The sequence below is a fragment of the Tyto alba genome, unplaced genomic scaffold (genome assembly GCF_018691265.1).
Source record: "Tyto alba isolate M040663 unplaced genomic scaffold, T.alba_DEE_v4.0 Super-Scaffold_12, whole genome shotgun sequence".
Classification (NCBI taxonomy): domain Eukaryota; kingdom Metazoa; phylum Chordata; class Aves; order Strigiformes; family Tytonidae; genus Tyto; species Tyto alba.
This window is the reverse complement of record NW_024881274.1, coordinates 7,629,081-7,644,149: the sequence shown is the minus strand read 5'-3', so window position 1 is coordinate 7,644,149 and position 15,069 is coordinate 7,629,081. Positions and strand designations below refer to the sequence as shown.

At 51.0% G+C, this 15,069-nt stretch overlaps 1 protein-coding gene and 1 long non-coding RNA gene across 5 annotated transcripts in view; both read right to left on the bottom strand.

Moving 5' to 3' along the window:
• Positions 1-3,755: 3,755 nt before the first annotated feature.
• On the bottom strand, positions 3,756-7,045 carry LOC116959982. Of its 2 annotated transcripts, none has more exons than XR_004406108.2 (2): positions 6,906-7,045; positions 3,756-5,096 (listed from the first exon to the last, which is right to left on the bottom strand). It is a non-coding gene; the product is annotated as an uncharacterized LOC116959982 (long non-coding RNA). The 2 variants fall into 2 exon arrangements; XR_004406109.2 differs by having other exon boundaries at positions 3,756-5,069.
• A 3,030-nt stretch (positions 7,046-10,075) lies between these two features.
• LOC104358163 (G protein-activated inward rectifier potassium channel 1-like) overlaps positions 10,076-15,069 on the bottom strand; it is a 19,387-nt gene continuing 14,393 nt past the window's right edge. For all 3 annotated transcript variants that reach the window (XM_032985950.2, XM_032985951.2, XM_032985952.2), the window contains one exon: positions 10,076-14,199. In XM_032985950.2, the coding sequence (XP_032841841.1) occupies positions 13,631-14,199 (569 nt within the window). In that variant the 3' untranslated portion in view covers positions 10,076-13,630. The remainder of the gene's footprint in view (positions 14,200-15,069) is intronic.

Genomic DNA, 15,069 nt, shown 5'->3' with positions numbered 1-15,069 from the left:
AACCTCTCTGGCTCCCTAGCACCCTGTCTCGGCCTCCTGAACCCCAACCAGACCCCCCGCACCCCAGAAAGAACCCCTGCACCCCAACTAGCCCTGCTACACCTTGCCTAGTCCCCCTGCAACCTAAACACCCTGTCTGAGCCCCGTGCACCCAGGAAGACTTGCTTCGCACTGTGTGGTTCCCCTGCACACCAACCAGACTCCCTGAACCTTCGACCCCTAGTCAGCCCCAGTGGTCTCCACTCCCTCCCAGTTTCTCCCAGTGCACACACAGTGCCTCCCACAGAATTCAGCGTATCCCTGTACCCTCCAGTCCCTCCCAGGGTCCCCCAGTGCCCGCCAGCATCTCCCAGTCCATCCGGTGTTCTCCTAGTCATGTCAGAGACCCCCTAGTATTCCCCCAGTGCCCTCCAGTCCCTCCCAGTATCTTCCAGTGCCCCACCAGTGCCCCCAACTGTGTCCCAGCCCGTCCAGTGTCCTCCCAGTCCTGCTCAGACCCCCTAGGATCCTTACAGTACCCTTCAGTCCTCCCAGCAGCCCCCCCACGGTCCTCTGCAGTGCGTCTCCCGCTCTGTTCCGTGTCCCCTCAGACCATCCAGTGTCTCCCAGTACCCCCCAGTCCCTCTCAGCATCCCTCCAGTGCACCTACAGAGTCCCTCAGTGTCTCCCAGTCCTGCCACAGACTCCCTGGTAACTCCCAGTGCCCTCAAGTCCCTCTCAGTGTCCCCCAGTGCCCATCCCAGCATTTCCTAGTGTATCCCAGTCCATCCAGGGTCTGCCAAGTCCTGCCAGAGACCCCCTAGTATCGCTCCAGTCCCCTCCAGTCCTTACCGTGTCTCCCAGTACGCCCTCAGTGTCCTCCAGGCCCCTCTGCAGCACATCCAGTGTCTCCCAGTTTGTGTCCAGGGTCTCCCATTATGTTCCGCGGCCCCGCAGACCTCCCAATGTCCCCCAGTGTCCTCCAGTCCTTCCCCATGTCCTCCTGTCCTCCCAGTGCCCTCTTGTTGAAAAACAGTGAAGGAAAAAACATTGTTCAGGGTAGTGTAAAAACTTAAGCAATTGGTCAAACACCTGCAACGCGTTGTCCGTCACATAGAGGTCCCTGAGCTAGGCGAGCGTGATAAACGCCTCCTGGGAAACGCAGACGTGGAGAGGCCCCATGAGGAAATCGGGAGACTCCTAATCGCGAGCCATTGTCCTTGAAGATTAAGGCCCTCTGCAAAAGAACAAACTAGCTGAAGCTAGGCAGGAGATAAGAAAGTGCAAACAGAAACCAAAGAAAGACCAATTCCAAACCGCAGACAAAGCATAAGAAAGGATGCTCTCCAAAGACCACCAGAGGTGGCTGGAGACCACCGACAACCCCCGCGGAAGTCCCTCAGAGACCTAAACTGCACACATAATAATTATGTGATCACAGTAATGACTTTTTGGAAATTGGATGAATAGACACGTAACGGAGCAATATAAGCTTTGGCTATCGTAACGTACAGCAAGCATGTTAGGCAGAACGATTCCCTTGCGTCCCCGGCCAAATAAAGCAATGCCCGCTCATTAACGCTAAACGCGATTTCAGTGAGGGAGGGAGAGAGACAGGGAGATGCTGAGAACAGATACGAGTCGCCGGGTAGAGGGAGACCTTCCGATGCGATTTTCACAAGCGACAGGGAAGGCGGCAGCATGGAAGGAATGAAATGCTTCAGGCGGCTGGGAAGCCAGCAAGGGAGCGGCGTGGAAAGGACGTGGAGAAGGCGACGGGGGACGGGGCGGTGTCGGCAGAACAGCAGAAAGCTGCGGGGACCCGGCCAGCCCGAAAGGCAGCCGGAGGCGGGAGCAGGCGGGCAGCTGGAGAAGCGCGGCCGGGACCGGCCCGGGGGGACGCGCGACCCGCCGCAGCTCCCGGTACCGGCCCCGGCCCGAGGCTTTCGCAGCCCCGGGGCTCGTCTCTCCGCCTCCGCCCCTTCCCACCTCCGCAGCGCCGGCTGCCCGACCCTCACCCACGCGGGGGCGGGCGGCACGCGCCTCCGAGCGCCTCCCCCGCGAGGCTTCCCGGCCACCCGGCGGCTCGGGGGCGCCGAGCTCCCGGCGCCGGTGCTGCGCCCCGTCGGGGCCGGCCGGGAGGAATCCTTCCTCGCCGCACGGACCGGCCGCTCCTGGCCGCGGGCAGACGCGGCTGAGACTCTCTTTCTTCCGCTCCTCGGCCAGCTCCCGCGGGCGGGCAGCCCCCCCGCCCCCGACTCCCAGCTGGAGCCCCTCGGCACGGCGGGGCCGGCCCCACCCGCAGCCTCACCGGCTGCCCCTGGGGCTGCCCCAGTCCCCAGCTCCCCAGCTCCCCAGCTGCAGCCTATTTAAAACCTTGGCCCGGTCCCATCCTCACCTCACCGGTCCCACCTGAGCTGCCCCGGCCCCAGCCCACAGCTGGAGCCCGTGGGGAGCGGGGGGGCCGTCGGTACCCGGCGTGCCATAAGCCCGGCTGAACAGGGTCTGGATTTTAATGCGGCCTGGGTGCTCAGGGGATTTTCCTCGAATCAAGCACACTTAACGGCAGGTGCAGGTGTTTCCTTTACACACCCAAACCACAGGTTGGTACTTTGCCAAACACTCCTATCAGACACCCATTGGTCAGCGATTAGAATACAATTAGAATGCAGATTGCACACCAACAAGGCACCCTGCACACTGTCTGGCCACTCCGCACCCCAACCAGACCCGATGCACCTTGCCTGGACCCCCTTTCATCCCAAACAGCCCCCCTACAAACTCTCTGGCCACCCTGCAGCCTGCTTGGCACCCCTGGACCCTGTAGGGACCCCTTGCACCCCAAACAGACCCCCTAGACCTTACCTGGGCCCCCTTGAACGGCAACAAGACGCCCCTGCGACCCCAACTGCACACCCTGCAACCTCTCTGGGCCCCCTGAATCCCAACCAGTCCCCCTGCACCCTGCCTGGCCACTCCTGCACCTCAAATAGACTCCCTGCAACCTACCTGTTTTTTCGCCTAAAGGAAAAACAAGGACAAAGAAGTTAAAAGAGGAAAATTTTAAAAGCACAGGGGAGCAAGGAAACATAGAAAAAACTGAAAATAGCACCTAAATTTAAAAGGAAGAGCAACCTATGAAACCACCGTGCCACCCCTCAACACTCAAGAAAAGAATCCCTCTCCTGAAAAAACAAACAAACAAAACAAAACCAAAAAACCAAACTGGCAAATGAGTCTACTTTCTACTCCACATGGTGCTCAACGTTGCCTGACGTTGAAGCTCTTCCTGCAAACATGCGTGCTCCTCTGAAGGTCAAAACGCATCTGGCCAAAAAACTTCAGCAGCTCAAAAGCTGCCATCGAGGGAAGGACCAAGACCTCTACACACACCACCCTACCACCTCCCCAAAAAAACCCCAAACAAACAAAAAACCCTATGGCCTCATGTATTTTTTTTTTTTTTTTTGGAGCTCATCCCCATCTCAGCATATTGTCTTGTCAGAGCATCGAGTACAGATGGATCTGTATCCCGAGGACATTTGCATATGATGAATAGATGTTCAGAAATAGCCCAGATCTGCAAGACTGGTGTCATTTTTGTGTTTTAATAATCATAACTCAATTTTATTGACTTATGCATTTGTGAGGAAACCAATTAACTCTGGAGAGGAAAAAAAAAAAAAAAGGTGTCAGACTGAAAAAAATAAATGATTCAGAGCTCCCAACCATGATGGAGCAGTGGGGAAATTAATAAAAGATAAACGGCAGCAACATTAAGTGAAATTTAAATTTAATTCTGATCATGTACTTAAGTGTACAAGTCTACACCTCAATCTTATGAATGACTGGTCCTTTTTTTTGAAGGAAAAACTTTTTTACCTAAAAGTCCTAGATTGAATGCTCCGCAGAACATAATGTGGATTGTGCCACAGGGCAACATGTCACCAACATTCTTAATTAAAAAAAAAAAAAATCTCAAATATAAATCAAGTTTAAACATCACTTCTCGTTGTGTTTTATTCATTACATTTCTACTGGCACCTAGGTGTGCAAAAATTAACTATATTGACACCACATATTACTAGAAATTTAGTTATGCATATGAAAATAAAAGGTTATTTCCAACTTGCTCATAAAATTAGTATGAGCAAACAGAAGAGAAACACTTAACCTTAAAGAGGGTAACAAGCAGCTGTTAATTATCACAGGCAAAAGTTCATTCTTTTACTGGAAAGGAAAACGTTCATCACTAGGAAGGGACCAACTAATGTTCTATTAAAAGCCATTTTTCATCAGCTTTTCTGCAATGGCAGCAGGTTTGCCTTTCCTGCTGGTTTGATGCAAAGTATCCGTAGTATCTCTGAACTCACAAATGTTTCTCCCCACTCCCCCAGCCCTGTATGTGTGATCACCTGAGCAGCAAATGGAATAAACGATGCAGAACTTTCTTCACGTGATGCAGAAGGTGCATCTGTGAAAAGGAAAGGCATAAAATTAGCCCGTTTGTCACACCCAGCCTGCAGTGAAAAACCAGGGGAGGATTCTGCCCAAGGGTCACGCGGGTCCCAACCGGGCACCTCGGGAGCTCTGACCAGCCAGGTTCTCTCCCCTCTGCCAGGTACCGAGGAAATGATGACCACTCAGCCCGCACCCTCCTTGCAGCAGGGCTGCACCAGAAGAGCTGGGGGATTCTCACCTCGCTTCTGTCCTCAGGAACAGGGCCGGGAGATCCCCTCCACGCAGACAGAGATGCGTGGCCTGGATATAATCCCCGCGGCAAAGGCCAACTCACCTCTCCGCTCTCAGAGGTCCTTGCCGGGGCCAGCCCTGCCTGTGCCCGGTCGCTCTTCAGCCGGGCTGGAGCGGGGCGCATTCGGACCACGGGGACTCCAGTGACGGGACCTCCCAGCTCAGCACATCTCCTGCTCCTCACAGCTCCAGGGAATTAGCAGACACCCCATCTCCCTCCAGCTCCTGCTTGCTGCTCAGCTCTGCATTGAAGCTCCTGTTGATTTCAGCTCTTTCTCCTTGCAAGCCCCAGTTATTTGCAACAGTCTGGGCTTTTGATAAATCAATCGCTGTCAAAACTAGAGTATTAGGAGTAGACATCATAGCTGTACATTGTAAAAATATTAGTTTGTATTAGTAATTAGTTAATAACTATCCTGAAGAGGGAAGACATATGGAAAATTACAAATTGTCAGTAGCGGCAAGGTCTATTTACAGAACTGCTTAATGTAGTAATATTTTGTTCACAGTTCTGCTTAGAAATCTGCCTAACGAAGGAATAAGGTACACTTTATCTATGATTAACAGGCTTGAGCCTTGAGCCCATCTGCTTACATGATTCAGGTACACGCCTATCTATGAAAAACAAGATAATGGAAGAAGAACACTGAAGCTTGCAGAACTACCAGATGCAACTGGATTTGTGGTCCCAGCTGTAAGGGAAAGGGGAAGACAGAAACAAGTTCACAGAAAGGACACTGTGATGAAGATGAAAATGAAGTAATGATGACATAAACGACCACCGGGGGTCCTAGAAGACCACCTAGAGACTGCAGTGCGCCTGTCAAAGTAGGTGGCAACATATTATAATGATTTCTTGGAAAAGTAATGAATATTGTAAATAGTTCTTGGAAATTACATGAACATGTAAGTGAATTGGGTATAAATACCATAAACTCCCCTACAGTGGTACGCATATTAGGAGGAATGATCCCCTATGCATCCGACATCAAATAAAGAATACCTGCTTAATAGCCATTATGGCTATTGAGACTGAGTTATCAGCTTCAACACAAAACACCGTACAAAGAAGAGCTGGATTCAAAAAGGGCACGTGGGGTCTGAAAAGCACTTTTCCCCCCAGAGACCACCTCAGATGTTGAGTTCGGCCTGGTGCGTGCCAGCTTCCCAAACTCTGACACCACCGTGGGGGTCGACATCACCTAATACCTGCCTCTGGGGAGGGTCTGCGCACCCTGCTCATCCCCTGCTTTCCCACCACAGCCCCCAATGTCGTCCCACTCACCTCTGCCTCTCACCCGCCTGCAAAAACAGCCAAACTAACCTCTATTTTTTTTACACGCAAACCAGTTGACCTGGTGTCCGTTTCTGAGCCCCATAAAAGAGCTGCTGAGCCTGTTCTCAAGTCCCAAAAAACGCAGACCTGGACCTCAGTTTCTGAGCCCAAAGCCACACAACTCAATCTGTTTCTGAGCCCCAAAATCAGCCACAGGAGCCTGTTCTCAAGCCCCAGGAACAGAGAAGTCAGTCTCCATTTCTGGCCCCCAAAACAGCTGACCCTGTCTGCTTTCTGACCCTCTCTACAGTGCCTGTGTGTGATGCTGAGGGGTGGAGGATGCATAGCCGCTCCACAGCCCTGCATCCCCAGAGGCCCACAGGCAGTTTTGGTAAGCACTTGGGAACTGCGCAAAGGCCAGCCCCACACCTCTGCGGGGCCGCACCAGCACAGGCGGGGTAGCGATTCGTTCTTGCCGTTTCAGGCTTTATTTTTTCGGCATCATCAGTACCGCACCCCAAAGCCCCTAGGGCCAAATGACCCCCTCGGGGAGCCACGTACAGCCATCCCCACCTCCAAGCCGAACGCAGCCCGACACCTCTCCAAGAAACCCCGGCAGCGGCAACTGGGGCCCTTGCCCGCCCGTGCGGGCACCGCGATCCGCCCGCCGCCGCAGGAGCCCCCGGGACCGCCGCTGCCCGACCCGCGCCGAGAGCGGCAGAGGCTGCCCGGCCCCAGCGGATGGGATGACCCTGCTCCCCCGGCCAGGCACACGCGCGGGCTCAGCCACAAATGCCGCCAGCGACCGCGGGGCAGCCCCCGACAGCACCGGGATAGCAGAGCCACCCGCGGAGGCTCGGCCCGAGGGATCCCGCATCCAGAACCGGCGGCCCCTCACCTGCCCCGAGGCGAGCTCCCGTTACTGCACAGCCCGGAAGAGAACCCAACAACCGTGCCGACCGCCACCGCTCCGCGGGTCCCGGCGCAGGCGGTCCGCCCCGCCCCGCCCCGCCCCGTCTTTATCACAGTCACGGGGCGGGGAACATCGGGCTTCAGGCGCATGCGCAGCGCTGGGAGCTAATGCGCATGCACAGAGTCCGGCGCCACAGCGCATGTGCACTGAGGGGTGCCACTGCGCACGCACGGGATTGGGGGCCGATGCGCATGCTCCTGCTTGGGCACCACTGCGCGGGCGCGCCGTCGGGCACCAATGCGCATGTGCGCTATCGAGGTCCAGTGTGCATGTTCGGGGTCGGGCACGCGAGCGCGCTGTCGGGCGCTACGGCGCATGTGCGAAACTGTGTGCTACTGTACGTGGACGGAGTCGGGTGCCACTGCCAAATTAGTTTTGCTGGGTCTCTTCGGCGTGATTTTCCAAAGCTTTAACAGTGCTTCCCTGGTAGGTTATGTGATAAAAAGTTCAAGAGTGCAACATAGCCAAGCTAACTGCCCGCTGGCAAGCCATGACGAGTCTCAGCATGTCACAAAGTACACCGAGGCCAGTATGACACCAGTTATGCACCCTGGCGTGCCCAGCAGACCAGCATCGTGACAAACAGTTCCGTGCCGGGACACTACATCTCCCAGCATGCCTCGCAGACCAATATGGCCGACCGGAAGACTGGTGCCGAAAGCCTCCGATTCTCGGCGTGCCACGGAGGCCTCACCTGGGCAATCGGACGTCCGGTGCCGGAAGACTACATTTCCCGGCATGCGGCAGGACACCGTCCTGTTCCCTTTCGTCTCACCCCTTCACTCGAGAGGCCGGGATGCTCCCGTGGCGCTCGGATCAAGGCCTCGGGATCCCTAGCACCGCTGCCGGCCGCGGTTCAGGTCCGGTGCTCCACTGCTGCCGCGCACCTCTCTGACACCGCCCATGCCTTGCCACGTCTTCGAAGCGCCCCCGCCTGTGCCCCCCCGCGCAACCCTTGTCAGGGCTTTCCCCGGGGCTCCCCTTTAACACAGCCCCGCCCTAAGCCAGGTGGACCTGCAGTCCTACGCTAACACCCGAGTGGGCCCCAGCCCTCGGGCAGCCCTGCGTGTCTACATGCAAAAACACCGCTGCACCTGTCCCTCCAGCCCTGAGCCACCCATGACCCTGGCACCATACCCTGCCCTCCTCAGCCCTGGTGTCATTTTCCCTGGATCTTATCTCGGTGACCCCCCTTTTCTTCCCCAGCCCTTCTTCCCCCCCTTCCCCTTCCCTGCATTCCTGTCGCATTTCCTGGGACGTTCCCCAGTTGCAGGGACAACCCTCATTCACCTGTTACGCAGTAGCAGTCCTAGTGTGCGATGCCTCTGTTGTCCTAGATGGGCTCAGGGGTGGCAGTGTGAAGCCCATACCGTGGCAGCAACACAGCCCAAGAGCCCCTGTCCCTGTGAGATGCAGAGGGGCCATTGCCATAGGCCCCACAGGGAATACCTGACACTTGTCATCCCCTAGCCCAGGCCCTTTGCATACAGTTGCAGCCCACAAATATCACTGGTTATCGCTACCAGCCCTACTGAGGACAGCTGTGCTGCCGGGGTAACAAAGGTGCGTCCCAGTTGCTGAGAGCAGCTTGCCAAAAGCTAAAGGGTTCTGGGGTGCACAGAAAGGAAAAACGAGGAGAACAAAGGGAGAGCTTTGGGGTGCAACAAAACGGGGGGGGAGGGGGGGGGGGGCGGCGGAGGGGAAGGAAAACATACATTAGCAGGCGAGAGGAAAAACGTAGGACTCCGGGGGGGGGGAAAAGGCAAAGGTGGAGGGGAGCTGGGCCACACAGAAAGATGTCCTTACAGCACACCAGAAAAGCGCTGGGAAAACTGGGGTGGGAGAAAGCTAAACAGGAAGCATTGGGGCGTGCTGCGATGCAAACAGCACCTTGGGCCATGCAGAAGGACTTGGGGGCAAACTGAAATATGAGCTCAGGAGGGGCTCTGCAGCATACCCAAATACAAATAAAGGGCCCTTGGTGCACACCAAAAGGGCCATATGGCATGCTACGGGGCTCAGCATGCTTGATAGCAAGTGGCCCGCAGTTATCACCAGACCTTGTGGAAACTCCATCTCCCAGAACCACTCGCACTACCCCTGCTCTTGACTCCCAAATGTACCCAGGGCACCTCAGAGTGCCAACAGAAACCGGGAGCAGCTCGGGGATCTCACACAGCACTGGGAGGGGCCTGGGTGGCCTCTGGATGATCGTAAATGCTACCAACAGCCTCGAGTGCCCCTGGCAATGCAAGGGAAATCCCCTGCGGCCTGGTGAATGGCACTGGTGTAGGCTGCACAGGTGTTTCTCATCGCTTGTTGCAGGCCACACAAAAGTTTCTTGTTGCGCCCAAGAACCCACAGTGCGTATTATTATATGTACAAATTTTCTCACCAAATACAAGGACAGATTGGACGCATCTGCTAGGTCAGCTTGTTCTTCAAACTGTCAACGGTAGTTGGTAAGGAAGCTACTGCCCCTGATGAAGGGAAACATCCTGGAACCAGGAGTCTCGTTAAAAATTGTTTCCTGGGAATCAGTTTAATTAGAGATTAGTGTCCTTTGGAGGAACTATCCTCATTGTAACAGTAAACATCACACCTACTGCTTCGGAGACACCTGCCCAAATAAAGGCCCTTACCCTTCCAGCTTGTGCAGAAAATTAAAATCACCCCGCAACTTTAAATCAAAGCGAGCGTGTTCCTAACCAATGAGGGGTAGAAGCGATATGTAACTAACCGATGGTCATCATAGTAATTATGTAATCGTGTAGTTTGAAATGTGTAAATACTTTGAATTTCCTTTGTGTGGTGCGCTAGCTTTGTGGAATTACCACCTGGCACCCATTCTTGTGCAACTATGGAATAAACTGGTATCTTGACTGTGTGTGAGATTACTTTTTGCACACCAGGTGATGAACCGTCTTTGAGGGACAACACTGGTAGCTGTCTGGGAACCCCTCATCACACCAAAGGGGTCCAAAAGATCTTGGGACCAGCTCCCGTCCCTCAGACACAATAGGTAACCTCCATCCCTCAGGCACTGTCACAAGTGCTTGATGAGTCAAAGGGACTGCAGGAGCCACAGCCATGGGTACAAAGAGTAAACCAATCATTTATTAATTATTACACATAAACAACACCTGGGATTGAGACTTCCACAGGGCTTTGTGCCATTATACTTTCCCCTCCTGTGAAACCTGAACAGTTGCTCCTGGACTGGTGTTCATCACTCCGGAGAGGAAGGGTCAGCTCCTGCCATTGCTGTCGATGTGGCAAGTCAGCATGCAGCTGTCAGCTTCCGTTGAGCTTTTTCTTCAGGCATGGAATTCACTTCTGGTATTTGAGAGGAAAACCACTGGTGACACCTGTCCGTGCTTCTGTCTCATGCTCTGAGCCTGAAAGTGTATTTCACACTTCTTGGCTCCCTGCCACCTCACTGATCTGGCACAGTGCGTCATGCTTGTACAGTGTCTTACTGAGACCTCAGATTAGAGCACAGAACCGAACGCTGGGTGGCACAGGGGAAAGTTTTTGTGGTGATCTTGACCGCCTGCATTGCCCTGCACTGAACGTCAGCTGGCAGCTGGCGGGTGGCCCCAACACACAGCCACCCCCGCAGAGGTAAGCATCCCCCTGATGCTTGCTATGCTGGCGAGGCATGTTCCACCGGAGCCCCCGGCTACAGGGTCACATTTGTAGCCACAGAGCAGGCTCAGAGCTGGGACACCCGCTGAGAAAGCAAGGACACGCACTGCTCCCTGCTCCTGCTCTTTTCATCCTGCGTGATCCTAGAGCTGGGGGATAGTTCTCTCCCACCCAGTTTCCAGTTCAGGGCCCGTCCCACCCCATGACCTGGCTTCCTGGTGGTGGTACCAGCAACCCCTCGGTCACACGAAGCTCTGCAGTTGCTGGGGCCCCCTCGGCATCCTCCTGGGGCCACATAAAGCTGGCTACATTCTTCCTCCTTGCTCTCCTGTATTTCTGGGCACCCTGTTGTGTCATTTTGCTTGTAAGAGTTTGCTTTCCAACTCCTTCATCCTCACTCTCTTTCAGAGCAAATACACTCCTCGAGGAGTAAGAGTAACAGTAATAGTGTTAGGAGAGATGTGCACTGGAGCCCTCAGTCTCACATCTTTCTGCTTCACACAGTAGGAACAGAGTCACCGTAGGGTTCCCAGAAGTACTTTGACAATTATTTTTGTCACAGCAGGCATCGCAGAAAACCACCATATGGCTTGCAAGCTCCCACATTATACATTTAGAGCGTGAAGATTCTGCTTAACACTGAGACCAGTCTACAGGAAAGTCTCGGGAGGTCACAACTAAATCTACTCTGCAGCTATAGGAGCAGCCCAGAACTGGGAAAACTGAAAATAGCTTAGGACCATCCTCCAGAATGCACAGCACAATACTACTGCCTTACATATCTGACAATTGCATAACATGTGCAGAACAGCCTTTCACATAACTATCTGGAATTGCAGATAAAGAGTACTTTCACTCATTGTTTCTGTGTCTATTAGAAATGCACTCTGAGCTGACTGACTCGCAAGAATGCTTGAGACTCAAGGTGGATGTAATTGTATTTTATACTAATTTTGACTATTCTGATGAGTGGGGAGAGTCATCATCCATCAACACTTCACGCTGCCATCTAAATATACCATACTAACACATTTAATAAATGAAAATACAGATTTCAGCACATATGTAAAGTTGAAATTTGTGTTGAAAACAAACATGAACAACAACAAGCAAATCCCACCCCTGTGAAAAATACCATTTTCCAGTCTCACACTGTAGGCAGGAGATCAAAAGCAAGAAGTAGTGATTTATGCAAGCAGAGCCATCCCTGGCTTGGATATATCACTCTACCTCTCTTTTCTAGCCGTCGAGGCATGCGTTTCCAATTGATATGGCCACAGCAACCCCTTTTAAATTTGACTGAATTCTGTCCACAATAACAGGAGTGCTCTGCTAGTGATAAGCATCCTATCCGCTGAGCTACCAAACGCTGCATTTTACAAAATAGCAAGTTCTGATTATGCTTGCTTACCACCAACCGGAAAAAAAAGATCTCTTTCACAGATTGAGATGGACAGCAGAATAGCTGAAGAGCAATCAAATTATTCTGAAGTGTAGAACCCCAGGAAATCTATGAAAGTCAAAGTCTAGCTCTCACCATTTCCCAGTGATCAATAAGGCAAACAGTAGCTTCCGTTATGCAAGATTTGTTTTAAAAACAGAAAAGCGTACTTCCCTCTTGTTCAAGGCCAGTCACTTAAAAAAAGCTGTATAACACTTTAAAGAGATACTGAATACCAAAAGACAAACACCTCTGTGTAAATATTCACCATCTTTTGGGTCACTTCTACAGGTAAGGTTGCCACATTTCAGGGATGATCTTCTAAAATATTCATTCAACAACTGAATCACCATTATTAGCAGAAGCAGTTTGAGGAATGCTTCATTATGCTCAAAAACATGAAAGCCCTCTCAGCTGCACACTTAACATGCTACAGACCTGTGCTACCTTTTCTTTCAGTATCTTAATATATTTATGTTAAAACAGAGTTCTACCCTGCAATAAATTGCATACTATTGTAAATGTCAAATCTATAGAATTATTGAGAACCATACATAAAAGGAGAAGGCAAATGTAACAACAACGACAACAACAACAAAAAGGCAACATCAAAGACCCTACCATTCATTAGTAAAACTCTGAGATGTGTACATACTGTTGTCCGTTCCTGTATTGACTGAGCACTATCTAGTGCTTTGCTTTTATTTATTTACAAGGAGTCTCCAAACTAAAATTTTGTAACTATGAGGTACGAGACATACCATTACGTTGAGCTACCGACCTCGAGTTCTCTTCATGGCAAGCGGTGATACGGTCGCTAAAATTCAACATGTGATCCACTCTATCGAATGCTGGGGTCCAATTTTGGACAGGATAAATGATCCTGATGTTTCCGAGAGCTCGTGCGAATCAAACGACACAAATGGCTATAACAAACCGCTTCCTTTACCCAAATGACAATGAACAAGATTTTGGGGCTAAGGAGCTGGCATTCCGCAATCACTGAGGAAAAATGATGCATGCCACTAGGCTGCACATGAAGGCCACTTTCCACCAGGCTCACTGAGAGAGAACTGGACTACGACCAAGCAGCATCACAGATCCTTCCTGTGTTCTGCTGTTCTATATATCAGGAACAGTGCAAGATCTGAGCTACACAGAATGGTGTTTCAGCTGGTTTTACACCACTTTTGCCTTGATCTATTAACATTTCACTCTTCAACTAAGGATCTGGTCCCTGCTTTGTGAAAAAGCATATCCATACATGGAAGACAATGTAGATTTGCAACGAGTATGCCGATAAACATCGTTAGGGCAGCGATCTCTTTGGCACAACAGTCTAACCTTACTGCCCCTCAAAGTCCTATTATGGTACCCAAGTTGGATCTGTACAGAACAATTATACAAAAAGGATCGTTCTTCCTCAAAATGGCAAAACCAAATTATGACTTTACCGTAAGACTTACTGTAAGACTCTTTCAGGTCAGCAGTCTCGAATGCAGTTTATCAGCAACTACTCCTTTTGCTTCTGCTCTTAAGAGAGGCAATCAGATTTCATTTTTCAAAGTTTGGCAGAGAAATTATCTTCTAATTTCAGCTCTAGAGTGCACATACTTTGAGGGTTCTTCTGTAGATTGCCGGTAGACTGAGTCAAAGCCTCGGCATTTATTTTTAAGGCTTTCAGCTGTATCCTATCATCACTGTCTTCACTGTTAGAGATGGGTCGTATTTCTTGAATTTTCAAGAGATCTCCAGTACTGCGAGTCTTCTCTGTGTTACTGGAACTCATTCTCAGGGCTCTTCTTGGAAGGTCTTCCTTTCTCGAGCTAATCTTCTGAAGTTTAAAAGGGAGCTTGTTTTGCTCTCCTGCAGTATCAATGCAGTCAAGTGAACAAACCTGTTCTCTTCTGGTTTTGCTATTATCGCCAGGACTATTCAAAGGAGATGATAGGGACGGGTTTTCTTCTTGCTCTTTAACACTGTAAGGAGGAGTGGGGACTTCAAAGGTAGCATGAAACTGAGAATAATCAACACGGAAAAAGCCATCTTCTAGGGACATTACCGGGAGGAATCTGTGACCCCAAAGAACTTCATCTTCTGTATATGAAGTCCTAGCTTGACACGTCATTCCTACGGAATCAGAGACAAGAGTGTGATTTTCTAACATAAGCAAGTAGACAGGCATATGGAACAAAAAATACAACGCAAGGCAGATGGACAAAAATCCATTGTAGCCTGTAAGCTAACACATTTATAGATTATGAAGCGGAGTGATTGTTCCTCGTCAATCTCCTGACAGTCAATGGAGTGCCTCTAATGTATTGGCTAGATTTTTATGCAAATATTGCATTAAATACTGCAGATTCACACCGAGCAAACAGCTTTTGCTCAAAGTAGAACATAAAATTAAGACAGTATTAGCTCTCTAGCAACAACAATCTTACAGTTTATATGTAATACTGTTTCTTGGAAGCCACCTTGTGAGAAAGAACCATTGCATAGCAGAGGCTTACAGAACTCTCTGGCAAAGATAGGGCGTGGAGGTGGCCAAAGCTAAATGTAAAATTTCATCTTCCATTCCTTCTATAGGCTAGACTACTTTTTCTCCAAATAGTTTGTCAAGACAAAAGCTGTGCAGAGACACTGCAGCTGTCTTCCATGCTAAGACATAGGTACTGCTGTAAAGCCCGTAGAAGAATTAGTTCCAGTTAGTGCAAACATACATCACTGGCAGTATTGACACATGTGAACCGACAGCTCAAATGCGTTCTAACCAAGCCAACAAATCTGTTACAATCTCAGCACAATAGTGCTGATGATAATACAAATACCCCAGGTGATAAGAACTTTGAGACTGCCTGTCACGGTACGCTTCAGAGGCAGAAAGAGCAGCCCAAACTCTGATGTGCTCTCCGATTACTGCTACATTCATTCTCTGACAAGCGTAAAATGTTTCCCTTGTGATACCTGATTAGGTAATCACATGAAGTGTGGTTATGA